The sequence below is a fragment of the Scatophagus argus genome, chromosome 22 (assembly GCF_020382885.2).
Source record: "Scatophagus argus isolate fScaArg1 chromosome 22, fScaArg1.pri, whole genome shotgun sequence".
Lineage (NCBI taxonomy): Eukaryota > Metazoa > Chordata > Actinopteri > Scatophagidae > Scatophagus > Scatophagus argus.
The window spans coordinates 7,817,108-7,845,107 of record NC_058514.1 but is presented as its reverse complement, the minus strand read 5'-3'; the positions used below and the strand labels follow the sequence as shown (position 1 = coordinate 7,845,107).

At 39.8% G+C, this 28,000-nt stretch overlaps 2 protein-coding genes across 5 annotated transcripts in view; both read right to left on the bottom strand.

The window, feature by feature from the left end:
• Positions 1-2: 2 nt before the first annotated feature.
• On the bottom strand, positions 3-14,291 carry cpsf6 (cleavage and polyadenylation specific factor 6). Of its 2 annotated transcripts, XM_046378450.1 has the most exons (11): positions 14,133-14,291; positions 12,095-12,304; positions 11,885-11,988; positions 11,568-11,713; positions 11,207-11,380; positions 9,981-10,088; positions 8,084-8,582; positions 7,771-7,886; positions 7,485-7,638; positions 6,982-7,179; positions 3-681 (listed from the first exon to the last, which is right to left on the bottom strand). In XM_046378450.1, the coding sequence occupies exons 1-10, from the start codon at positions 14,190-14,192 to the stop codon at positions 6,993-6,995; spliced, it is 1,758 nt and encodes a 585-aa protein (XP_046234406.1). In that variant the 5' UTR covers positions 14,193-14,291; the 3' UTR covers positions 3-681; positions 6,982-6,992. The 2 variants fall into 2 exon arrangements, with proteins under 2 accessions (XP_046234406.1, XP_046234407.1); XM_046378451.1 differs by lacking the exon at positions 9,981-10,088.
• A 997-nt stretch (positions 14,292-15,288) lies between these two features.
• cacna2d4a (calcium channel, voltage-dependent, alpha 2/delta subunit 4a) overlaps positions 15,289-28,000 on the bottom strand; it is a 79,998-nt gene continuing 67,286 nt past the window's right edge. For 2 of the 3 annotated variants that reach the window (XM_046379299.1, XM_046379300.1), the window contains exons 29-40: positions 24,524-24,538; positions 23,967-24,011; positions 23,660-23,722; positions 21,962-22,032; positions 20,938-21,013; positions 20,796-20,848; positions 19,934-19,989; positions 19,392-19,412; positions 18,778-18,898; positions 17,905-18,020; positions 17,281-17,363; positions 15,289-17,003 (exon numbers count right to left, since the gene is read on the bottom strand). In XM_046379299.1, coding sequence (XP_046235255.1) covers positions 16,911-17,003; positions 17,281-17,363; positions 17,905-18,020; positions 18,778-18,898; positions 19,392-19,412; positions 19,934-19,989; positions 20,796-20,848; positions 20,938-21,013; positions 21,962-22,032; positions 23,660-23,722; positions 23,967-24,011; positions 24,524-24,538 — 813 coding nt within the window. In that variant the 3' untranslated portion in view covers positions 15,289-16,910. The remainder of the gene's footprint in view (positions 17,004-17,280; positions 17,364-17,904; positions 18,021-18,777; positions 18,899-19,391; positions 19,413-19,933; positions 19,990-20,795; positions 20,849-20,937; positions 21,014-21,961; positions 22,033-23,659; positions 23,723-23,966; positions 24,012-24,523; positions 24,539-28,000) is intronic. The other variant, XM_046379301.1, reaches the window with a different exon arrangement.

Genomic DNA, 28,000 nt, shown 5'->3' with positions numbered 1-28,000 from the left:
AGTTTGCAGTCCAAAATATACATTTAATATAAATGAGCCAAACATGTAGAGGAATCGACCAAATGCATCAGGTAACTTTTTTTTATTACAACACCATCTAGTTTTAATCAAAAGCAGAAACATTTACAAACATACTAACCATGAAAGAATAAATGAGAATGAGAGGGAGGGATGGGGAGAAAAGATCAAATATGCACCCTATAAAAACTGATCTCTAAACTGAATGTACACAGAACAACGAGCCAAGGAGAAATAAAAAAAACAAAACAAAAAAAACAAATAGGATGTCATGTTTGTGTCTTCTAGTTGGGGGTTTTGCGGGCCATTTTATTGTTTTTTTTGCAAAAAAAGCATCACACGTAGTCATCTTCATGTCAAATAAAACACCATAAAAATAAAAGAGCTGTTGGAAAAGTTTCTTTCATCTTTTGTTACCACAAGTATAGCTGTTTAGATAACATAGCCTTACACAGGTCAGGGTCTTCCATCCACTGCTCTTAGCCAGGCAGACAAGATGAACGGATAGAGAGAAGGATGGGTGGAGACGGAGAAGAGAGAAGAGATGGAGGGGTGGAGGAAGAAGTTTTGGTTGTAATCCTGTCCGGTCACGCAGGGAGGGAAGGTGGTGGCGCACTGAAATTCGTCTTCCTTTTCCTTCCATCCAGCTTTGATCCTCGTTAGCTGAAAGGTGTCAAAACGAAGGGTGGAGTTTGGTTTCGAGGCAGCCCAACAGTGAACACTTTTCCCCTCCCTCACCATTAAACCTCTACAGACTACACATACATAGTTCACACCAGGGCTGGGTTCAATTCACCATCACACTGAGTCACAAGGTCGGCCATTCAGTCCACTTTACTGAAACATTTTGTTGCCACAAGGGGTGTGTGGTCAGGAAAAACTTACAAAGCGTCTGAAAACAAGACGTTAATATGGCAGAAGTGCGTGTTGGGATGTTAACTTGTTTGTCTTAATTCTCAGCTGACTGTGTATTGCCCCCAGTCCCAGCACAGACACAGAGAAACATGTCATGCAAACCTGAACGGGAATTACACAAGAAGCAAATCAGAAATCTACCGGAATGTACACACACCAGAAAATATTAACAGTATTCAGTAAAGTCTTTGCCTAAATGCAAATTTTCACTGTTGCACTTGAAACTGTTTATAGGCAAGGGGGGGGGGGGGGATTCATAAGTCAATGCTTGCGTGTTACATATACCTATTTTGACAGACAAGAAGAACTGACATCCACGTAGAAAATGTATAATTTAAGACATGGGACAGTGAAGTTGGACATTTTTGTTACAGAATTGTCTACAGTGTAACACTCAATCCCAAATGCAGAGACGGACATGAGGAAAAGCGTTGCTCAAAAGGGCAAAGCCACTCTGGGTTGCGCAAGACCCATCCTCGAACTGTGCTCCTGGCTTAACACGATCTGTACTATGTAGCATCTATGGCTATACGTTTGTGCAATGAAAACAATGCATGCTGTACTGCTCGGCCAAGACAATATCATAATAAATTTAACCTGAAATCAATAATTTGCGAAAGCAATTTTCCGATGAACAGTTTTCTGAAAGATATGTCTTCTCCTCTTTATTGAAATCTTTAATTTTAGCAGTGTATCCTAAGGCTGCTGCTGTGTCTCTTCCTCTATGGCAAAACCACCTAAATCCTCAGGTTACCACTAGCAAACTACAAGGTTACTTACTCTTAACCTGTGCAAATCCTTTCTACACAACTGTATATTTGTTGTACTTCAAATATAACCTTGAATTTCTTCATTTTATTTGTTTTTATACCTTTTCTGTACTTTTTGCACTGGTGCTGTAAGGACCAAATTTCCCCTTGGAGATCAAAAAAGTCACATCTTATGTTATGTTATCTTAAATGTAAATTTTAAAAGAATCTAAAAGCCACTAGCTTTTCATTGTTTAAGACATTGGTCAATGGCTAAAACAAAGTTGCAAAAATCTTGGCTAAAAATCATTTAGAAAGTTATTAGCCACTTATCGCAACCCTATATGTTTTTCATTCATATTTTTTCCTACAATAAGCATGAGATACAGAGCTACAACCACAGAAACCGTGCATGACTGGTTGTAACACAACCAATTATTCAGGAAATTATCCAATACAGGAATAAAAGACACAGGAAAGACAAAAGAGAGCTGCAGATTAAACATAAAACTACGAAGAGAAAGGGACACATCTGACTCAGGCACAACAGGCGAAACTGCCTCAGGCGCCAAGGGAGTTTAGCACATGACAGAAAAAAAATTAACGTTAATGTGATTTTGATTCCCCTTTGTGGTCTAGTTAACATAATGCCAGTTAACAGGCTAAAAACACAAAGTTCAGCATGCAGGGTACAGGAAATTGGAAAAGCAACCCTTTTCATAATTATAAATGGTAATAGCAATGGTCAATTAAGACTGTCAACAATGATCAAGCACCTCGGCAGAGAAATATTCAAACTTTCAGATGAAATGACAAATCTGATACAGAAAGTCATTTCAGACTTGAATTTTTCTATTAACTTACAATGAAACTTAATGACACAACGTTTTTGCTTTACAGGGTGAATTTGAGCAGATATCGGCACCAAGAAGGCCTTTATTACTGGCAGGTCATGCGAGTACAGATGATTTTACATGGTTCAAAAGATTTAAATGCATACTTAAAACTCGAGATGTATTCACTGCAGCAAACGTTTAGATTTACATGGTGCAGGGCCACAGTTAAATACAGTTCAGCCGACAGTCATATTTTACACAACACAGTGGTCAAATGGGTCTCGTTGTCAAACCGTTATTTAAATAGGACTATATAATATCATTACAAGTAGGGATGGGCATGACTGAACTTTTGCCAATGGACAAATTACATCAATATATCAAGACTAACAAATCTTTTGCCATATTATTAAAAGGGAGTCAAACCAGGGTCAAACAGTGCATGAAATCCTCTCAGACCTTTTGCTACTATAAAGCTCTCCACAAACCAAACTAAGATGCTTGAAGAAACTTACCATTTAAACATTCATTTTATACAGATTACATCTGAAGAAGGTGGCAAGCATGAGGGTATCACCATGTTATTAATTGTGTCTTTAGAAGGGGAGGGGGGGCAACAGGGTGGGTTTTTCACAGTACAATAATCATCTCAGAAAACATCCCAGTATCACGGTGTATCACATCATCCCTATGCCACAAAGGATTGTAGAATCCTCCTGGTATTTCAGAAAATATTTATTAGTATACAGTGTGTGGAAAAATGTACACGTAATAAAATCCACTCACTGTGACAACTTGTTGACTATCAACATGGGAAGTGAACGCAATGGAAGAAATCAAAAAACAGTTTCAGTTGCTTTAGCCGAGCAAAATTAAGTTAAAACTGTAATTTCCTTGGATTATAACTTTCCCTTAGGCGTCTATGTTGAGATACATTTCCCTTCATGTTCTTTAAATGTACATGGATGCTTATTGCAGAACCTGTTTGACCCTGGTTTAACACGAGCAAATAGTGTGCGTGTTTGAGAAGGACATTAGAGCTGGGGTCCCCAACACATAAACAGACTGAAGAGATATAAAAAGTCATTTCAGCCTGGTGCAAACAGCATGCATTCCCCCATGGCAATATGAACAAATAAAACAGTATTAAAGCATATCTGTGGACACAACAAATAGCCAATCTGCTACCAGGAATAAAAGCAATAAACTTAATTCTCAGGGCTTTTCCTGGTCTAAGTTGTCAAACTGAATGCAAAGCTGTTTTTTTATCTTTAATCAGTTCATATATACTGCAAGAAACATTTTTGTAAAAAGAATTCCATTTCTGGCATCTACACATTACCAAAGGCCTTGTGCCCACTGGGGATCTCTTATCTAACACAGATCATAAAATGTGAACTGGTGGAGACTGTGCTCATTGCTACTGCAAAGCTAAAATAGAAATTAAGAAGAAAAAAAACTGCAAAAGTTTTTACACTTAACTGTTCTGCTCTGAGTGTCCTGAAAAAAAAAATACTTTTACTTTCTTAACTTTAAGAAAAAGAGGTTCCCAGTGGACACAAAGTCAGTAAAAAATAAAAAAAAAACTCTTGTGAAGGACAGATTAGATAGATCAGAACTAGATGGAAACGCAGCACTCTAAACTACATCACATGACAGATTACTAAAACAGTCACTACGTCACATTCTTTTGGTTTTTAGATTTAGATTTACTTGCTTTCAGAATTCAGCAACTGCATGTGCAAAACCACCCCAGTTACTATTTCTCAGTTGGGATATTTATATTTAAGTGCATGTGTAAATAATGTGTCTCATGTATAGAGCATAGGTCCTGTTCACTGAGTGCAGCTAAACTAAGATGTTAGGTGTTTACAAGTAATATAAAATTGGGAGAAATATTATTTGGGGTGATGTGCAACTGTACAGAGATGCTGTAGGCTTGTGGTGACCTATTAGACTCGGCTATATGGCTAATAACAACACCACAAACATCTTAGTGCTTTGGCAGTAAATAAAATCACAACGACACAACATTGTCCCAACCCAATATGTCAACCGCAGTTTCAAGACTTTACAAAAGGTATCATACTCAACACGCGAGTGACGCAGTGGAAGAAAGCATCTTCCCACAAAGATTACAAAAATGATTTGTGAAACCCTGACACCGAGCATCCATAAAAAACACCAGCGAAAAACATTAGCCTAGACAATATTTTCAGGCCAAATACCATTGGACAGTCAAGTATCATTCTTAGTTTGTACAAGCTGGTGTCAAGTAGTTTCAGATAAATTCACCTACAACTTCTCCATAACATGACATGGCATAGCACCCAAAAGCCAGCACATAATGCTCGTAGCCAAAATATTCAGAAATACTTGATTGAACACCTGCCAACCTAGTAAGTATTTATCTTTTTAAAATCAGTGCTGGAACCTAAACCTACATAATGTCAAAGCACATACAAGAGACACACAAAAACCAAATATTGAAACGCAAACGTCTACTATGAATCAGGAATTAATCTTATGCATTGACATTAGAAATATGAGCTTTTACGGCTGTACACATTCATTATACAGGATATTATTATATAAAATTATGATTTCCTCCAGTTTAACTGAATCAGACAACTCAACTTAAAAATTAAATAATGGTTAGGTGACAGGCACCAAAAGCTGGGCTCTAAGAGCGCTGATTTTCATACACCAGCTTTCAATATCCCAATTTCACAATTAATCTCTTGCCAATAATACAAATAAGGTCAGATTCTTAATGTGAACCAATCCAAAGTACACTGCAGACATCAACACTTGGGCATCATCCTAAAACCTTTGCTGTCAGAACACAATATCAAAAAGGTATAAACTTTCTCTTTTTTTCATTTTCAATAGGCCAAAAGTGAAGCTGCACAACATTCAATCTGACAAAAGTAAAATGTCAGGAAATATTACCGACATGCAAATATGGCACAATCACACTGTAAAAGTTTTCTCTGTCCAAGCATCATCAGACAGACACTTCTGATTGAAATTTTCATGCTATATAATTATAACATGACAATGAAATACTATATATCATCTTTTAAACTGAAATATGTATACAACGTTACTGTGAATGACACATTTACAAAGTGGAGACTGGTCTACTATCAGCAAGTTGGACATTGTAATTTCTTTTCTAAAAATACAAGCCAATCTGAACAAAGAGACAACACAAAATGCTAAATCTGCACTGTGTACCGTAAGAGGCGACCAGGGAATGTTTTGATTTCAGATCAGTCAAGGGACTATTATTACAAGTACTCTGACAAAGCAGTCACAATACACTTCAATAAGCTTAAACTCACATGAAAAGGCAAGTGAATATTGAACTTTGTTATTCAAGCCAGAAAAATTCTCAATTTTTTTTTTTGGTCCATTGGCCTCGCTGCTGGTAAAACCAAAATTCGATGAGCCAAATCGATCAAAAGGTTTATCAAAAGGCGTAACTGCAGCCAAAAAGGCAGAAGACAAAACTTTACCCACTACAGCCAAACATGAAAGCAGCAGGTTGTTACTTGTCATGTTTATGCTTTGTGTAAGATAATTTATTTTATTTTGGAATTTCTCTGGCAAAATACAAAAAGTGGCAGACAAATTTTTTTGCAAATTACCAGCCTCTGTGGCATGTAGACCAAAAAGTAACAATGTATGCAACAAGGTCAGTTTACAGTAACTGTAAGTGTACTTTCTGATTTGGGGAAAACCACAGCGTAGATACAAATCTTACAAAACGCTCTGTGCAAATCAGCGTGGTGAATTACACATTCATTCTCTGAAAGATCAAGAACACTGTAAGACAACTTATGACCAATAATGAAATTCTAAGCAAAGCAGACTTACCTTACACCTACCTTGAAACCAAAGGGCTGAGTTTTAAGTCTTTTCCTTGCTCACCTCGTTTCTCATTGTGGCCTTCCTCAAATATTCATAGAGGGGACATTTAAATGAACACTTAGGCCATTCTAAACTGTAAATCCTTCCTCATTTTTAAGCTTCAACCCAAATTTCAAACATTTTAACGATGTTCAAAAGCCCTTTACAGCCTATGCAAAACTGAATTATTATTAGGGCAAAGTGATCATCACAATGATCCCTTGATAATTTGCTATATTCAGGGAGATCATGCACCACCACACCCTATATGGGTGACATTTTAACAGAATGTGTTAGTGGCACAGAAAATCCTGACACAATTTGGGTTTTAGCTAAACTGAAGCCTTTAATTCAAAGAAGAAGAGGAAGTGAGCAATCAGAGCAGACTTTTTCAAACTCAACATTGGTGTTTTCTTCCTGTGCCATGTAGTTTAGGTTATTTGAGCCTGAACTAAACTAGCTCAGTCCAGTCCTAAGACAAGAGTAGTGCTGAAGAGGACAAGAGAGGTTTTGCCAAAAGAAAATAACACGGGGAATGTTGTACCCACCTTCCTCGACACTAGCGGTGTCGGTACTCCCTCTCCCGTTCTCTCTCACGGTCTCGGTCTCGGTCCCTCTCGCGATGGCGGTCCCGCTCCCGACTGCGTTCTCGGTAATAGTCCTCATGCCGGTCGCGACTGCGGGACTTGTGGCGTCGGCTCTTTTCTCTGGAGCGGCTATGGTCTCGTTCCCTGGAACGCTCTCGCCTGATAGACACCAAGACATCATTTGACGCCATACCAAGGTTTCAAAGTGTTCAATACTTAACATTCTGGGGTCAATTCCCATTGGAAATAAATTATTTAATCCACTCATAATTACAGTAACTATAAGCTAGGGGGAAAAAAATAAATACACACACAAACACATACATATATAACCATATCCACGGTCTCAGTGATCTGCTCTCTCTGTCTGTCATAAGGAAGTGCATGTCTCTCTGGTGCAAGCTGTGTCAATTGTGTGATTACAGCATACAAAAATGTAATCAATTCAAGAACTAAAATCTTACCTCGAGGCAGAACCATAGCTTTTTGACTCTATGCCATGAAGACAGTCCTGCAAGGAACTGATGAGGACCTTGCAGCGATCATCTGCTGACACTTTGGACTGTTTAATTAGACTGATGGCCGTCACCAAGGTCTCTATAGCGCTGCCATAGTCAGCTAAAGAGAACACAAAGTTGCATTAAGCTTTAAGTGGCTCCAAGTGTTTGTCTTGCTGGCAGAGAAAAAAATTAACAAACTCACAGTGAGTAAGTACTTGCATGGTACGTATCCCATATTACTGTGTCTTACCTGCACTGGCATCAGACACTGCTCGAGATATGGCACTGGAGGAGATGGCTCTGTTTCTGTTCATGATCTCCTCAAACTCCGCCTCGCTCAGAGGCGTCCGGGATGCCTCCATGTCCCTACAAAGACACACAAACACAGAAGAATCAGGAGATGTGTCAAGTGAGTTAAAAGTGACATGGTTATCTTTACAGCTAAGGCACACTAGCTTTAACACATGTACATCAAGAACTCACTGTTAAGTCCTACTGGGCTGAAAGTGAACATATGAAATGCTGTACTGACTATTTGTTTTACATCCAACTCCCAATCTTACCGGCTTCCAGGACCGTAATCCCCTCTCTCATATGGTGGCGGGCGTCCGTATGGGTCGTTTGGTCCAGGGGGTCCTCGGCTGTCGTTGGGGGGCATGCTGTTGTTGCCAGGTGGGGGGAAGAACGCGGGGTTGACATGAGGGGCTGGTGGTGGTCCACCTGGTGGAGGACCTGGCATGTGTGGAGGAGGAGCCAGAGCCATGGGGGGGCCAATGGGACCTGGGGGACGCGGCGGGAAAGGTCCCGGCGGTGGCGGGCCCTGTTGAGGGGGTGGAGGACCAGGAGGTGGGCCGTAACCCGGAGGAGGGGGGCCTGGGGGCAAGGGTCCTATCGGAGGCTGACCGAACTGACCAGGGAACAAAACAGGGGGAGGAGGCCTGTCACCACGATTTGGAGGACCAGCGAGGGGAGGGGGGAGGCCTTGGCCAGGAGGTGGAGGTCCTGGAGGGCCAGGGGGGCCAGGTGGACCGGGAGGGGGACGTGGGGGACCTTGTATCCCAGCTAAAAGAGAACACAAGGAACAAAACCGAAGCACATGAGACAGAGCAATATCCATCAAACTCTTATCTTTCGTCTATGTTATAGCAGTTTGCGTTCTCCCCAACACTTTGAGTATGGTGGTGCAATCACAAAGACTGATTTAAAAACACAAAACATACTGGCTCGGCCAACTTATCAGTCAAGCTCTGATTTTAATATCCTACAGTAGCCTATATTTTCCATGTTTTCTTTCAAATGTAGTTACCCTGTAGGTACTTATTAAACAAAGCTCAAAGTAGGGACAATGACACAGACGGATAAGGAAGAGCAAGCTACAGCTACAGGGAACAACAAATGTTCCAAGGCCACAAAACAATGCTGCAAATTAAATCAGAAGGCAACAGGACAGATGAGATACATTGTTTAAAGCATATTTTTCAACCAGAGGCCCTGCATTTAATGCTGGATTCTTTTTTCTCAACGCTCCACTAACAAGTACACTGGTTTGCCAAGAGTTCAGCATGTCAATATATACAGTTAGCAAAAAGATTATTCCATGCAAGAGCCACGCATGAGATGTCATTTAAGTGAAATGGGGGCTATAAGACTTTGTCATTACAAGTAGAATTTTGTTTTAAATCTGATATGAAACCACATGTAGGAATTTTATATTATACATCTGAAGGAAGTGTCTTCTTAACAGTAACCATCTTCCCGTAAGATTCGCATTCCCAGATTATGTTTCCACATTTTCACATAAATGGCCGAGGTGACAGGGTTTGTTTCTTCTTTGAATTTTATAAGCCGCTGGCAAACAGCTGGTTTTATTTTCAGTCCACAACCTCTACTTCTTATATTTATCAAAGCCATGCATAATGCATATTTACAGCCACCTTCTCACAAAACTACATTTGCATATTCTCTAATTACATAGGTAGCGAATCATGACACCTCAATGAGGGGTTGAGGAGAAATAAGAGGTACACATGTACCACATGTATTCTGACTAGATTTAAGAGGTTTTCAAACAATTGTGCAAAATATTTTTATTTACTTCAGGTGGCATAAATGTGGCTAAAAGGCTGGTCTTCAAAAAGCTTATATAATAATGTTATTTTTAAAACCACTGTGCTTTATTTGTCAATTTTTGATTCCAACTAACCTCAAACGAATAAAGCACATGTCCAACATGTGTATTTCTCTAACATGTTTTAATGTGGAAAAAATCTATTCATTTGACTGGCCTGTATTTGATGGAAACTGTCCATTAAGGGACTTAATAGAGGTTGGTGAGAAACTCAGCTGTTTTAGGGGCACTCAGTCAGACGGCTTCAACGGCACGGCTCATTCCAATAAACAGCTGAGGGTTAGGATAAAAGGCGATCGATCAAATCAATCAGATCAATCGAGGTGTTTCACCTCTGCCATGCCAGCTCCCGTTCCTGCCCCCCGGCGGGAAGGGACTGAAACTCATATCCACCAGAGGGACATCTTGGTGCCTAATCAGATCTGGTCTCATCCCAGAGCCTAATGGGGAAGAAAGCAAACCAATCACAACGCTTCCCTTCATAAACTTGCCTCTGCTAACTAAGGGCCTGTCACAGCCCAGCAGCATGGGACACCAGCCACTAAGCGCCAAAAAAAAAAAAAGTGAAAAAATAGTGGGATGGAGAGAAAAAAAGACACAAAAATGGAAAAAGAAGAAAAGATGGCAACTCCACTGTATATCGCTATGTGTCTAAGGCAGCCAATCCAACATCTGCCAGGAGTTTGAGGTTTTTTGCTTGCCAAGTAAAGCTTTGAGCAATCCGCTTGTCAAGGAATGGTATTGGAAATTTGAGTAAGCAGAAAATTGCAGCCAAGGAAGGATTATTTGTTCAACTGGAGGTACAAAGAAAGAACAAACCAGATGGGGAGGGAAACATGCAAAGACACATTCCTGCCAGGAGAGATTTAATGGGTGAGCTCCCTCAGCAGAAACGCACACTGTAACAGACTAGCCTTGGTTCCATGCAGCTGTGAGTAGTAGCAAAGCCTGGACTGTGATAACCGTGCAGCACTACCAGATAGAAGCACAGTTTTAATTGTGTCACTTCAAGTTTTCAAGGAACTTGTCACACCACGATGTTGATTTCAATCTGTCGCACTGCCATATTATTGTGAAAAAAAAAGAAGAAAAAAAAATCACCACACCACAAACGACTAAAAACAAAACACAAATAAATATGAAAAATGGTTCTCATTAAACTGATAAAAACCAGATCCAAGATCACACGTGTGAAGAGAAATAATTGTGATTCATTGTGTGTGTGCATTCCCAATGCATCCATGAATTCTCCTCTACTAGACTGGAAAATAACTGTCAATGAGAAACTAAGTAAACCCCAGTGGGTTTATCAGTGATTTCTTCCATGAACTCAGCTTGTTCAGTGCAGCAAGACAAACACAATATTCAGCAAGGTCCAGTATCAACAGACTAAAACAATTTCATAATTATTTGATATAAACAGTTTAAGTTTGAGCAGCTATAGCATACTCAGCTTTATTTAATTCAACAACCCTTCTCTCTGATTGATATTTATTAATTAACTGAGTGTACTGAATAGGGGTTTTGTCCAAGGGTAAAAACTTGTTGCCAAACTAACCAGGAAAGTGTGGTGGTGGCCCTCCAGGCCCAACGGGACCAGGGAAACGGTCCCCTCCAGGGCCAGGTGGTCCAGGGAACCTGCCTCTGCCTCGACCCATTGGGAAGCCTCCACGAGGTCCAGTGCCAGGGGGACCAGCTTTACCTTCACCAGACATCTGGCCTGACTGAGCACCTGTGAAGTGACAAGATGACAGAAATTCAGTTTTTAATATGCAATAAATAATATGCAGTTTCAGCTGACCAACTGATGTGTCAGAAATTGCGCAAAACTCTGACATCTTTTAACAACAAGCGTGCAAGTTAACTCCTGCTGAGTATATTTTAAAATATAATTATGCCAAGTGTACACTTGTCCTTACTTTTGCGTGACTGCATCTCAAACTGGCTGAGGGACTGTTTGTTGCATGGCGTGACAATGGGATTCTGACCATGGAGCTCCCTCTTTGACAGAAGCTCCATTAACTTCCTGGATGATGCCTCTGAGCCAACACAAACCAATGCAAACCTACAAAATGAATGCAGAGGAGATAAACAATCGGATTCATGTCAAAACAAATAAACATCTCACAGGTCCAACTGAACCTAATGATGGGCCAACTTTGGGCAGCACCATCATAAACGACTGCTGGCTGTGATTTAGTTCAATCATGTCAAACACAGCTAATAAAGACCTCACCCTTTTGACTGGCCATTGGCTCTGTTTTCAAAGAACTTGATCTCCAGAACATCTGTGATACCTATCGACCGGATGGCTTCTGTCAGGTCCTCATCTGTTGTCCACTGCATAAGAGAAGACAGCATCATCAATATATTAGTAATGACTTAAGACTATAAATTTAAGCATAGAAAATACCAATGCATCACTCCACACAATCCTGACACCCACCCATGTGAGGTTTCCTATGTACAGGGCGATCCTTTTGCCAGTGTAGGTGTAGACCACATTGGGTGGGGCACTCTTGCCTCCCTCTGTGCCACCCGGAGCAGGCAGTGTGTCCAGGTAGTCACGATCTTCTGGAGCATCACCATTGTTGGCTGATGGGGATATTACATCATCATACAGGTCGATTTGCTCGTGGACTGGGTAGTCAGCTTCCTATTAAACATGACAGTCAAGCAAGTGAAACATTATGAGCAGTTCCACAACAATGATAATACCCATCTACTCTATGAGAATCCAGTATTCTACTCAATACAAAACTGTAACGCAATAATGTTTCGATCGTTTGGTGCATTGAGAACACCTTCAAGGGGTATATTTTTGTTCTGTAGCTTTCTTATTATATTTAACTGCAGCAGTGGGATACAAAACCCTGATATGGTCAATGTTAGTGAGCTAGTGGTGCACAAAATTTTAAAGTTGACAGTGCACAGTTCATAAATACAAAATCAACAACTGTTTCTCAGTTATATGTAACTACTGGTCTATATGTTGGAAGACATGTAAAAAAAATTAATAACAGAATCATAAAAAATAAACTAATAACTGTATATTTGAGTTGAATGATATGATTAAAAAATGTCATTATTTTGACAAAAAGAGATTGTGATATGAGTCACAATATTAGAGACTAACTGTGTGCACTGCATAATTTGTATGATTTCTAGTGAACTGAACAGCTCCCACAGGTAGCTCATGAACAATCTGTCATACTTTCTGTGGATTCAACCAGGCGCAAAGCAGACAACAGCTGACATTAACTAAATGCAGGTACAATATGTTGCATGTTGACACTGATTCTTTCATCCAAGTGTTCAAAACCAAAAGACTCTTCATTTGCTACTATACATGAAAAACAAGAGCAGCAAATCCTAACATGTATGAAGCTGCAACCGGCAAATGTCTGCTCGGGAAAAAAAATGATTCAAGAGATCCGAAAATTATTAAAACGGTTGTCAATTAATTTTCTTTCGATCAAGCAATCGTTGCAGCCCCAAGAGCATGTTTAGTAACATTACTGTGGGCACATAGGTTTAATTCAGAATAAACAAGGCCTTCACGAACTTCTGACACATAAACCGCCACTTTTCTTACGTCGACGTCGCAGTATTAAGCACATCTAAAGCCTTGTTGACCTCAACTTGTACTGTTTTACAGAACCAAACAAGTAAACTTAACTACGAAACAAACTTCCGTGAACACCCATGAGCAGATGAATGAATCCCTAGAGTGCACAACGGCTAATCGATAACACACATTATGAGAGCTGTGCTGTTAACATGTTGGAGGAGATAATGTTGTCTCTATGACCTACAAACAAATGATGTGATTCCCAGATCAGGATGATAAGGAACTTTCTGGTTGTAAAGAGAAGGGGTGTGTGTGGAGGAAGAAAAGAAGCCCTACACCCAGCAGACATTCATGCTACACGAAGCTAACAGGCAAAGACAATCAATTAAGTGTATCGCTAATTCATACAGTTGACGTCTTTTAACTATCCATTTAACAGCATTTCAACTAAAAGGGGTTTCAACCTTAAGTCTACTTGTTTGAACGGACAACACAAATGACTCAAAAAGTGACTTACTTGACATGATTATTTGAACAGCAGCTAACGCTAGCTAGCTAAAACAACTGCGTTTGTTTGGCTTGCTCGCCCGCCACAGGCGACCAGGCCGGGGGCCTGAAACTGTGAATGCTCAGCAACGAGAGCGGTTGCTTATAGCATCTAGCCATAAATTGTTCTATATCTGCACATTGCATATTATTTACTGCTTGCAGCATATGTCGTGTTACATGTCGATACAAGCCGATAATTCAAACAGAGATCGGCAGCATGGTGAAAAGGGGGCCTGCGAACCAAATGAGTTCGGTTTAATATGCAGCGCACGCAACCCCGCGATCAAGATAACAACAAAATATTACACAAACGCACAGAATTACTGCGCGGTTAGTCGAACTATAGTGAATATAGATTTAATACCTGACTAAATTCCTCCTCGACGTCGGCGTAGATGTCGATGTGATCCACACCGTCCGCCATTTTCCTCTGACCCGTCGCTTTCTCCGCCTGGCGGTGCAGAGCAACAGTGAGCCACAAACAATGAGCCAGAGAGGGAAAAGCAGCACTCCTGCTGGTCGGTTTTGCCAATTAGACCATATAAACATGGTAACAATCAAACAACCACTTATGCTTCTTGGCTCATTTAAGCCCATAAAAGAAAAACAATAAAGTGTTATTCACTTTCTGATAGTTTTGAGGTGGAAAGTTTAAATCTGGCCTCAAAGCAGGTCAAAGTTTTATCGCGACTTAGACTTAAAATGTCATGAGTTTGACTTTACCATGTGGGGATTTTTACAATATTTCCATACTTTTAATCTGTTATTTTCTCCTGATCAGACAGAAAATGGCGTCCATAACCTCCACTCTGATTTTCTGTCAAATTAAAAGTGAACAAGTGTAGGTTCATTGTCGTGATGGGATGTGTGCTGTATTGATTCATACAGTCAAATCCCCCAGAAGAGAGCTGATTCTGTGAGAATGACAACCACAGAGCACTGTTGTAGTTATTTAATTGTTTTTTTCTGTAAAGCTGCACACTTGTTATTTTGTTTTTGTTTTTTGTTTTGTTTTTTTGCCTATTCTTCACAGTCATTGGTTTTAGGGGCCTTACATCCTGCCAAATGTACTGAAATTAAAATGACTGGATGATACTCAGATTACATTCTGTTTTAGCATCTGAAAGTGAAATAAAAACAATCTTTAAGTTGTAGTTGTAGTTTAGGATTTCAGTTGAAGGACATAAAATTATCCATCAAAGTATTTCGAAATATCTTTAGGAATGACCTTATTTTAGATGAAGTCAGTCAAGCATGTCAAACACTTTGTGTACCAAAACTATAGCATACTGTAAAAGCTAAATTGCAGTTTGATAAGTTTTAAATACTTAGGTTAGTCTGATGTCAGCCAACAGAGATGAGAGGATGTACATTCTCTATTAAAAATTCTATAGTCTCTTTGAATATTAGTAGAAATGCTTGTCTGATTTTCTGTTTAGCCTGCTATTATTGTTAGTATCTTTATACAGTGTGTGTATAGGCATTCATTACTGACACACAGAACACACACTGGCAACAAATACAGTACAAAAACCATATGGACATTTTAATAAAGAACTTGTTACAAATCATGGAAATTACAAACAAAAATGAGACATGAATAAGATTTACTCTCAAATCTCAGCAAGAAAGAACATACCGAAATGATGCACCTGACTATTACATAAACAAGCAAATTCTCAGGCAATTTTTCGTCATCAGACCATAAGCTCAACTTAAAGACATGCTTTGTGAGGTGATTCAGAGAGCTTCAGGGACACATAGCTTCAAACGCTTCAAAATATGAAACACAAGCAAATACAAAAATACCCTATGCAAGTAGATTTACACTGTTAATTTACATCGCAATTACATATATGGCATTTCCAAAATTAAATGAAATTACACAGTATGAACTGAATGCTTTTTTCCATTGACAGTCTTGTTCCCAGAGAGAGTGCTTACATTATTGTTTTTTATCATTTTTTGGATTGTTATTTATGCCAAGTAATAAGTACCACTTGCATAACTTTGCAGCATGAGTATCCAGTCTCTTTAGCAAATGCATCATCCCCATCTTAAAAAAGGACTTCTTGATTTAATTTCAGAAACATTTATGTTTTTGTACAACTACATCTATTGTGGGGCGTTCCATGTACCATGTAACTGCATTTAGGAAAATAAAATAAAAATAATCCATCATAATGTTGTCTACGTTGATTGTAGACCTTCACGATGTGAATGTCCCAGTTTCCACAATCATGGCCAACCAAAAAGACAAACATGATTACATACAGTATGATCAAACACACAGAAAGATTAGCTGATAAAGACAGAAAGGCAGATATGTTTGAAAAGAACTGTCACATAAAACAAATATTTTTTAGGAGGTAATTCATAAAAAATTCAAAAGGTGAGCCCCTGAAGGAACTCTTTATTACATTTTAATGTTTATGTTAATTTTATATAACTATATTTTCTTGGAATTGACTTTTGAGATTTGCAGAAGATTCAGTAAAACAAATATTCCAAACGACCTTGTAAAACATCGCTTCTAGCAGCAACACTGATGTTGCACAACGATGTTTACCAGTTCACCATATACAGTATCACTATAGCCCTTCTCTCCCTTCTCTCATTCACTGGTACCAAAAATACCAAAAAGTCATAGATAAAGCATTCAGGATGATGGAGTGCTCGTGGTGTGCATGCTTGCAGCTGCATATATAATATGCATGCGTGTCTGCAATTTCAGTTCAGTGAGATATTGGAAATGAAAGACATATTTTCCCCCTGGACTTTGTTGCACCTTGTGACTCATAAGCCACTTTTATCAATGCACCACCTGCATCTCTTCATCTCTTTATTTTTGAGATGCAAAGGTTTTGTAGGAGACAGTAACTAATGGAAAAGTATCCATGGCAACAACAGCCCATTAACTTGCTTTCTTTGCTGTTTTCAGTTCAGATGTAATAATTTCCAGGCGTCAACCAATAAGCGATAAGAAACCACATCAAGAGTTCGCCTTTAGAGTCTTCGTGTGTAGTTGTCATAAGCAAAATACGTAGATTTAGGTACGTTTTTTTAGGTGTCCAGTATCAAACACATCTCTTGATTCATTTTAATCTCCCGAAAATGGATGAAACAGCCAAGCAGTCAATCATCAGGAGACGAGTGCCGAGAAGGAGAGACAGATGAGGAAGAGAGAGGCAGAGAGCGATATAACAGAGGCTCCTCCACAGTCATTGGCGTTCTCCTACAGAACAAAACAGAAAGTGATTTCACTTTGTGTTTCCGGTATGCCGTTTTTATATCAGTTCAGTTTAATTAAGGGAGCAGACGTAGAAGCTGTGACAGTACAATCACCAAGTTTAAAAACACTATTTGGAATCAGTGTGGTAAGACACTGTGAGGAGATGTGTTTCATCATAATTTAATTTATGAAGACACTTGGTTAAAGTCGCTGTACACTGGCAGCAGATGCTGGTTGATGCCAAGATTATTTATCACTAATCAACCAATGAGAAACTGACCTGGGGGTGGTAGGCATGGCAGGACTCAGGCCGTCGGCGAATCTTCTGTGACCTCATCCTGTCGCACTTAACTGAGGCATTATGTACGATGGGGTCAAGCAACAACAACAGGAACAAAAGAGGCTCATTTAAAAAACAGTGCCAACATTTTGCACTGAAAATTACACATTTCACCAGTGCACCATGGCAGGCACACTGAATTAGAGTGAGTATGGGCAGCATGGTGCAAGAGGAAGAGCAAAATCAAAACAAAACTATCACGTTCCCCAGAGGGAAGCTGGGAAGAGATCCAGTCTTTGTTGTTTCTTGGTCTGTCTACAGGGAGGGAGTTTGCAAACAAACACTGCAGTACAAAAACAGAGGGCTGCACACTGATTATGGTTATAGGTGCATTTTGATCACTGAGGGTGCATAACTATACTACAAATCTAAGGTATTGCTCAGTTCTACCTTTTCTTCTGCAACTAACATGCCAATGAGTTAAGCAGTAAAATATGACCTCCACTTAATCTAAAAAGGCTGCTCAAAACAAGCACACTCTCACAATATTTAATTAGTGTTAGGTGGGATTATTTCTCGAGATGAACCAGCATACTCCATCAATATCAAAACTTCCAAGGATATATTTGACTTCTTTGGGCTCCAAGGTGATGGGAGAGTACTGTCTGGAGCAGTCACAGTCTGCCTGCACAACCAACATCAACAGATTGCTCTCTGGTATCTGTTGCACCACAAACATCCTGGTAACCATAAACACAGGGAAATAAAACATGTTAAAATGTAATACATATTTGTTGTGTTTCATGTCTTTAATTAATACATTACATACATCAATACGTTAATATCCAGGACTGGTCCAATGTAACTTGCAGATTTACCTGACAGCATCAATTGGTTGTACTCAGTAATTAAGTAAACTCAACACTGAAATCTAAGAAATCTAAAAAGCAGTGGTACATTAAACAGTGCTTGTATTGCACTAAATATTTTGGCCTCATGAGGGCGTTCACACTCAACCCAATAAGACAAACCTGCTGAAATAATATAGTAACTATTGAACCTCGGCGTCTCTCTACCTGCTTTCTTTCAAACACGCACACACATACACAGTGTGACACTTCCCAGTCTTTATCCTGTTCCCACCTCCTCTTGCCTCCAACTGTTTTTTCATCACTGTTTCTGTCACCCACTGTCCCCCATCTGTTTTTTTCATTTACCTCTCTTAATACTTTCTCTCAGTTTTCCAGTCTCTCTCTCTCACTCTCCACATGTTTCTCGCTCTTTCGATAACCTCATGAAGCCCAACCTAATTCTCCTTTCTACTTATTTCCCTTTTCCTGATAGTCCTGTAAAACACACACTGCTCTCAGTATGCAGAGCAGAGCAAAGCCGTAGAAAATGGATTCTGGAAGGACAATTTAATACGACTGGTCAAGGGCTTAGAGAGGACTGCCTGCAGATTTGTGTCCGCCTAAGTGTGCATGAGCGTGTGCTTACTTTTGGCAGCGTCCACACTTAATAATGCTGTTGGTCTCTTTGACAGACGGCTCGTAGACGAAGCTGGGGTACTCTGTGTCACACGGCTGCAAGATGTCCCCTTTTTTCTTGTGAGCTGAGGCTAACAGAGAAATAGATGCGGTTCATGTCTCAAGGTTGGGAATAAGAAAGCGTGAAAGTGTATGTGTGAAGCTTTGCTGATGGCTGACAGGCGGAGAATGTGTGACAGGACAACTCTGGGTATCATTCAGATGCTTCACATTTCAGTCATTTATTGCTCTTTCTGCCATGACTGCAGGTACTCTAGCTTGCTGTGTACTCCAGTCAAAATTGAATCTAATTTGTGCATACCAGTAAAACGATGGGCTTGAAAGGACATCTGCATGTGAGCTATGGTTTCAACATGACTTCCACAGAATTAGTTTCAGACTGTGTTTAGTTCTTGTTTTGAAGATTGTGCCAGTTGCCCCCTGTTCCCACTGAAAGCCACTTACATAATCAGACACACCAGATTTCATGCTATTTGAAGTGTACTACAAACACCACACGAAACACAAAATGCAATAAAAAGCCACTATTACAGAGCTCTTTTACACTGCAAGACAGATACTCACACACACTGAAAGATGGCTTGGCTGAAGGGTGGGATGATGATGATGATGATGATGATGATGATGATGATGATGATGATGATGACATGGACCAGGAGGGAGAGTGGGTGATTGACAGGTGGAGTAATGAAGGGGGTGAGTGTGTGGTCGATGGAGAGACAGAGCATCACAGGATGTGATTTTGTTATTCCGTAATGACTTCCAGATGGGTGATCAATGTTGTGCATAGCTCACAGTAGAAACAGGTACAAACAGTCCAATCTACTGTAACATGTTTGTGGTGACTGGTAGCACAGAGTGACGTGGTGAAAATGTAATGGTGGTTTTTGAGTGAGTGAAGGGTTGACCGTGAGTAATAGAAATCCTTCATGTAGATATGTGCATTGTTGTTGTTTAAAGAATTCATTTATAAACAAAATGTTGCAGTAATCCTCATCTGCTTTGACGGTGGTGACAATTCACAGAGTATACATGATTTATACATTCCACAGCACATATTGAGGGACGTCTGTCATAAAGTTTGATCTCAGCTTCTTGTTGCTCACCATCAGCAAAGTGCTCCGTGTGCCACAAGCCACAGATGTTAAACTCCAGCAGAAATCTTGTGAAGAGGAGAAAAGAGGAGAGTGGACAGAGAGAGGAAATCACTTAACCATTGCTATAAACCAAAGCAGATTGCAGGCAGATTGCATGCAGCTTTCAGAAACTGGGCCAGGACCCAAAGTTGTGTCATGGGAATATTAAAATGGGTCCTCAAGTTATTCAGCAGTAATTGGTATCTTTGGTAGCAGTTTTTTTCCTTAACTGGATGACCAGTCTGTCTACTGGATGTACCATGTGACTGTAGCTTTACAATGTCACTATGGTAAAAACTGAAGCAAAAAAGGCAAAAAGATGTCCCTCTATAACCTTCCTATGAACCAATTTGTGTTGTAAAAAAATCATGTAAAAACTGTAAAGTACTTGCTGCATATGCCAACTATTGCTGAGCAGCTGCATATTAACCTCCTGTAGTCGTCAGTGAGAGGTTGCCAGTCAACAAGGAGAGACTACAGACAGTAGAAACAGTCCAGCACATAACTTCTCGTAAAACAGCAAACTGAGCTTTAGAAATGCTAGGCATTTTACTAGCATGGGACAAAGCCTGGCTGGCTGTTTCCCCGTTTGCAGTCTAACCGACTGTTGACAGTGACTTCATATTTACATTCATATTTACAGACACAGGAACTGTGTTGATCTGAGTTTCAGCGTTTCCATAATGTCAACTACAATTTTAGTTTAATTTAATTTTCTGTCAGCTACTTACACATTATCAAGACTTACTAAATACTGATTCATAATAATACATTTTAACAAAAAATACCACCTTTAATTTGAACATGCTGACATTCTGGTTGCAAGACTTACAGTAGGAAGTTAGAGAGGAACCACTTGAGAGCTGAAGCCAAACCATAGAATGGCTGAAAAGACAGACAGATCGCAGTTAGTGCCATATTAATCTGGCCTTCATGTTAATAAGACTGTCTACTGAGTACCGTACTGTACATACACTGAGAAGTGGACGGGCGCCGCTGACAGAGTGCAAATTCATCTTACACATGGCCTGGTAATCGAACAAGGACACCCTGAGGAAATACACACACACACATAAAGGCACATGGTGTTGCTCTTCAGGCAGTATTTCACTGGCTTACATTGATTCCTTGACCCCACAGAGACCGATACACACAGCGTCGTACAGCTGAGCATGACCTTCATAGAAACTGTGATCCCTAACTTAACCTAGAAAAGCAGCAGACTGAGGTGATTTTTGACAATGTCTTGTTTTACTTCACTGTGTCTTCTTTGGTTCTTATGCAGGTAGAAGCAAGAACGCACTAATATGCACAAATTTGCAGATGCAAGAGTATACGCACAGACACACACACCCACACAGACACACACACACACATAGGCACTGAAGTTCATGCATGCTCAAAGCCGGTTATGTAAGATCCTGTGTCAAATGAAGCATGACGAAATGTTTTAGCCATTCAAAAATAGCACATCACTCATGAGATTTCAAACATAAAAGACGGACGATAAGTAAGAAGGAAGAAAATCCAGAGCAGTCAAAGGAGCTCAGAGGGGAGCAAAAAGGAAAATGCAGGGATATCTGTTCCACAGCACAAAGATGGGTGGATTAGCTACCCTCAACACGTAGAGAGCACAACACGGGGCAGAAACTCTATAGCAATAAAAACAAAGCTTTTGAGTCTCTGTAATGACAGTAAAGCAAGCCCCTCAGGCTACAGGCTTCATATGCATACTAATACATGGCTTAGCCGTATAAGAACCAGAAAGTAAACACAAAACATTTGCAAGCCAACCTCCTGGTTAAGACAAGACTCAACAGCAACCACTTCTGTTTGTGATACAGCATTAGGCTGACATGTAATCAAATTCATGAGCCAGATTTAAACATATGTTGTATTCTTGAGCTCTTGTAGGTTCTGTAAGGACTTGGTAACCCCACTGTCCTTTGTCATCAGACAGAGAAGCGATCTTGTCAACCAGTGACAAACAGACATTACCTTTTGAACATGCCCATTCTGATCAGTGTGGTCATAACTGAGCCGTCAATCTCGCCCAAGAATCTTCCCGCCTAGCAGTAACAAGAAAGGGAAAGACATTGAATATGAAATGTATGATCAACTATTCATCTAGCTATCTTATATTGTGTGTTAGTTTGAAAGCAATGTATCTCATCACACACAGTTTTGTTATAGTGTCTCCTTTTTTTTCCTATACAGGTTTCTTTCTCAAAGTTTAGTTTAGCATAAAAACTGGAAGTAGGGGGAAACAACTAGTCTGGCTGAAGACATCAAATCCATGTACTAAGGGTTCAAATTACAGATCAGATTGGGGAGAGGAGGCGCGGGTTTCTGAACCCCTTAATGTTGACTTGTACCCCTAAGAAACAACAGGACAGGGGTTCAAAACATTTCTATAGCCTTCCCACACGTAATGGTGATCATACCAAAGTATTTCTCATATTTCTGCTTGAAATATTTCTACATATTCAGCCATGAGTTTCTACATTCCTTAACCTTGATGAGAGTCTCAGCCAACCGCCTCATTTCCATCATTGCAGTGACTTGCATGCCTGATTATGCTTATGTGTCTCAGGCATGCCAATGGGGACATTGTAGGTCAATTTAAGTAGTCAGCCATCTTTCTGGTTAAATACACGTAACTTTATTAGAGATTTGCTCTATTCCTTTTGCCTTTTTTGTGTCTATATGGCTATGGCTGTAATAGTTCTGCCTTTATCTTTGGCACATTGATAGTGTTTGGTTTTGGTACAGCATTGTGTGGGCCTGTGATTAAGAAGAAATTATGTTCTGCAGTGTGTAGGGGTGTCTGACTTGCTGGCAGTTTTACTCTAGAAGAATACGTTGTTGTTAACGCCTGATTACCACAGTTGTTGTGTGGTACGTGTCCCGGGAGTTGGTGTAATGAATTTGATTTATCATCTTTTACAGACTGCAGAAATTACCTTAACCAAGCCAGATTCTGTAAGGATTGTAAGGCTTCAGATCACTGAAGCACACACTAACACCTCTAAACCTCACACTCATTGTATCTTGTTTGATAAATCATGTCTTTATCAGATTGCGTGAGTGGAGCTTCCTGCCACAGAACTTTGTGTGGATGTCTAAAAAAAGTGGAATAAAAAATACAAGAGCACAAAAAGTCACAATAAACTATCACCACTACAGTGAAACTACAGAGCACACTGCTGCATTGCTTATGTTTTGTTGTGCTGCATAATTAGAGGCTGAGAATTGTTGTCCCATGTCTCTCTGTAGTGCTGTGCTGCTTATACAGTTGTTGTGATTCATGAGCACTGACTCATTTTACTGTGTACACTTACTATTGATGGTTACTGTGGGAAAAGGTCGAAATTAAAAATGTGAATATATAAAAATAATGACTCAACTTTGTCATGGCTTTGGGGTAAAAACCATCCATCTTAAAACATGTTGCAGTTTATATGGGTCCAGAGGTTATGGAAGTCATTCTAAACATTTAGAACCTCACGAGCTTATGTAAAGCAATGGAAAATGCAAAAAAAATATAATTTATGTGGTTCCTTTTTTGGATTGATATTCCAAGTGTGTCTCTTTTCTTGTTAGGAAATGAATGAAATGACATATGTAAGACCTCTATCGAGTCAAAGACTAGAAGTCGAGAAAGCACATTTTCTCTGTCCCTGTGAGTGTACTCACATCACTGCGCTGTTTAGAAACTAGGACAAAGCCATTATTGTCAATCACATAGCAGTTAATATCCTGAAATGAGAGACAGAGAGGGTAATTAACAATAAACAAAGATAGCACCGACAAAGATAACAATAAGGACAATAATTTATATAATTCACACCACGAGTTTGGAAGCGACTCATAATTAAAGCTATGGGAGTTGTTTTTTTTTATTTTTGTAGGTCCATGTAGTAGCAAAAGATAATGTTAGTGAGCCTGTCAGTTTGAGAATTTATTTTCAATACAATTCAGACAAACAGCAAGATATACTCACAAAGCTGTCACAGCGAAGAGGACAAGTCCCCTCTACATTAGAGCACTGAAGGACAGACAGACAGAGAAAGAAAAGCAAATGTTTGCAGCGTGTCTCACCATTAACAAGCAGAGGATTGATTTTCAAAGAGAAAACAGAGGTTTTTCAGAGGTGTCATACATGTTACTGCCTGACGACTGAGTGTTTATGGGAGGGTGCGTTTGTGTACGTGAGAAGATACAGACATGAACGTGCTGTGCCTGTGTTTGTTTGCTGGAGGTGTTATGCTTGAACATGTGTCAGTGTAGAAAAGTGCATGTGTACGTGTGAGTGTGGAAAAAAAACGCGTATGTGTTGGTGAGAAGGTGCTAATTTGTGTGTGTGTGATATGTCTTGACTACTCGTGATGGGCTCCTGAGGGTCTCAGTTTCAAGGTTGTGAGTGACACATTTGGGAGTGTGTATGTGTGTGTGTGTGTGTGTGTGAAGCTGCTTTCACAGCGCTCAGCAGGTGCTGAAGATGTTAAATTTGAGTCTGTGCAAAAAGGAGGGCGAAAAGGGAAAATTATGCATACTTACATCTGTGTCATTTGGCTGAGAGGATGTGAAGACAAGAACAAAGAGACATAAAAAAAGGACATAAAGAGGAGAGTTCAGTTAATGATGATTTAAATCAATGCATGGACTAGGCTATTTTACTCTCTTTTCAATTTTCTGTTGGCAAAGCCACACGTCTTCCCAGAGCACATTTTTCAGGAATAGGATTTTTGAAAGTTTCATTAAGGGTGAAACATATTTTTGAGCAAGGCTTAAGAAATTAAACAACCAAATAAAAAAAAATCAAAACTTGCATTTAGGTGTTTCTAGGGGCTTCTTCCATAAAAATAAATTTATTTATCAGTATCAGTGTAAGTATCAGTCTGTGGAGGTGGACAGTGAGTTCTTTTTCAACATTGTCTATAAATTTCACCTCCTAACACTTTCCTCCATCAATGGAAGGACCATAACTCAAAATGTCAATACTTCTACTCATGGCTTTATGGTCACTTCTCCTGTCTACAGTATGTGTGGATTGGTGTCTATGGACAATATGTCTTTGAAATCATGGCCAGGCTATATAGAGCGTGTCAAAGTGTGAATGAGATAATCTATCATCCTTTTCCATCCTATTACAGCCAAGTGTCAGTCTTTTCTCTCTGCTTCCCATCGCTGCCTCCTGAACTAAACTACAATACAGTGAGTGGACTGACAGAGATGATAACCTTTGCCTACATGCTGCTGGCTTGATGAAGGACAAAAATTTGTAGGAAACTATCTCATCTGTTTCTGCTAATTATGCTAACATAAGGCTAATTATGCTAACATAAGGCTAACAAATCAAAGTGTTAAGACCTGTTGGTGAGACCAGAATGCTGGCCGGATTTTATCCCTTTAGCTTCAGCCAGATAAAGCTGACGGGAAAATCTGAAAAATGTAGATCTTGTCACGATTGGCGGCACTTGAAATAAAAGGCAAGGTTAAAGTATTCTCATGCTCAGCAAATTTACACACACACACACACAAAAAAACAGCCAATCGTTTAATTATTACTGTGTGCACCATTGCTGTTTTGATCTAAAGAAGGAAAAAATCATGCTTGTTACATTATGATATTTCCTGTGAACAAAGAGAATTGTACTCTGGTTGCTCTAAAGAAACTCAAATAATCACAAAACCTTCACCACATGAACTAAGTGACTTTGGACTCCGTCAGTGTACATTAGTCTCCTCTATAACTATTCTTTGATTCATCAATCCTTTTCACATCTACCATTGGAGCCAGCTGTCGATATGTGTGCAGCATATAGGAGGCTGATCCCACAGATTCTGTGTTGGTAAAAGTGTCTCGTCTGGGAGCTCCAAGAGGAGCCGAGGTGATGGTGAGAGCATCAGTTGTCACTTTCATTCCCCGAACTTCCATCGAACGGTTTCTCATTGTGACTTGTCTCATACGACACTTGAACTCAATGTAAGCAACACACTATACTGTTCTATACCGACTTTTGCTATGTTACAATACTCCATTTAACAAATTATCCAGTTGAATAAATATTTTCTGAAGAAAGCTGCTGTATTTCTGAAGATAGACATTTTTTAAAAAACACTAACAGAGAACAATTTCTGTTTCTGTGATAGCAACGATTACACATATACTTTGTCATATTTCAGTAGTTGCAGTGCAAGGCTACCACAACAGAAACACTATGTGAGTAGCCAATATAGCAGCACAGAGAAGGAAAAAGTATCTGAGTCTTGTCCACGAGGTAATGAGCCTACCAAGATGTGCACGGCAAAAAACACTATTTGATTCCCATTACTATCACCTCACTGCCTTTTGCTGCATCTCCACTCATTGTCAGACAAAATATAGCAGCAATGGACTGTGAGAGATGCGTGGATCCTTACAGTTTAGGGTTCATACTGTATATTTTAATGTGATGTGTCCTTTACAGATTAAACCAAGGTGGAAATGTGACTTATCAGTGAAGCAGATGGATGAAGTACAAATATTCACAGTCTTCCTTTTCTCCCTCACATTTATACTTGTTTCGTTCTCCTCCACTGCCTTTCCACACATACACACACACAGACAGTAGACAAAGCACAAAGCAGAATGTGCTGTACAGTGATGTCAGAACATTGTCACATTGATCTCAGTCAGACTGGTTCCTATTAGATGGCAGCTCATGCTTTATTCTTACCCTCACTAATTCATAATTCATCAACTAATAACATCTTATTTTAAGGTAGTCAAACTTACACCGCAGGTCAGACAGGGTTTCCCTCGCTTATGTAACTCTTCCCCAGAGAGGTCTGCAAACTAAGTGCAGAGTTCCTTGCACTGATCATTTCTCTAATGCACATGAAGATGAAGGTAATCTAACTTTGTTCAAATATGTGCCTCAAAAACACCTAATCATGGAGTAGTGTGAAAATCAAGGCAAAAAAAAAATCAAATTATGGCACCGTCTTTGGAAAGAAGTTTTTTCAGGTGGATGGCTGTAGCTGCCATGTGACCAGTTACTGTACCTGCTCCTGAATAAAGGTATTTCATTTAGGATTTACAGTAGGTACAGTACTTCTACTGCCATGGGAGCTGAACACTTTAAATAGAGCGCAGAGAGGATTTCACACAAAACCACACATGGATGGACACACGTGAACATACACTGTCAGACAAGCACATACTGTAAGTGCACACACACATAAACCCTATGAAATAGAGATGCTTGACAGTGAGTCCATGACAGGAAGATAAGACGATTATGTAAGCTATCTGAGGAGCAGAGGGAGGGCTGAGGTGAGGGGATGAGGGAAGAACGAGGGAGAGGAGAGGGAATAGAGAAATTAGACAGGAAAAGAGAGTCGAAAGTTGAAATGAGTTTCTATAAATCTAGTGGATAACAAGGCTACTGCAAATGATGCTAATGAGTTCTTAGCTGATGAATGTGGACATAACAACACACTTGTGCACAGATGGTCATGCATATGGTCCCTGTCAATGTGACACACATTGACGTTAACAGACATTTACACATATATAGTAATCTCGACTTCACACCTCCACACACACCAACACACAGAAATATACTTGGGGGCGGCTCAGCACACCCGTGATAGTTATCCATCAATAAATGGCCAGCCAGCAGCCCTAATGCTCTTTTAACTGCTGTCATTTACAGCCACGGGAGCAGAGGAGGAGAGCAGGGAAGCTATCAAACACCTGCTACAGCATTAAGCAAGTTTTTCCTGAACAAAACATTTTCTTGAAGATGTGGAAGGAGTCAAAGGCTACTAAGACCTTCCACTGAAAGTAGTACTGAGAAAATTCTCCCAGCAGCACACAAAAAATCAGCTGGAAACAATTCTAATGATGAGACTTAATCTTTCAAAATAATATTTTAGGCAGGGTAAGCACTCCTTTAATGGTGGGTGCAGTGATATGGAAACTACTGCATTCAGCTTTGAATTAAACAAAGTTTAATGCTGTAATTAACAACTAATGGAGCAGAAAAA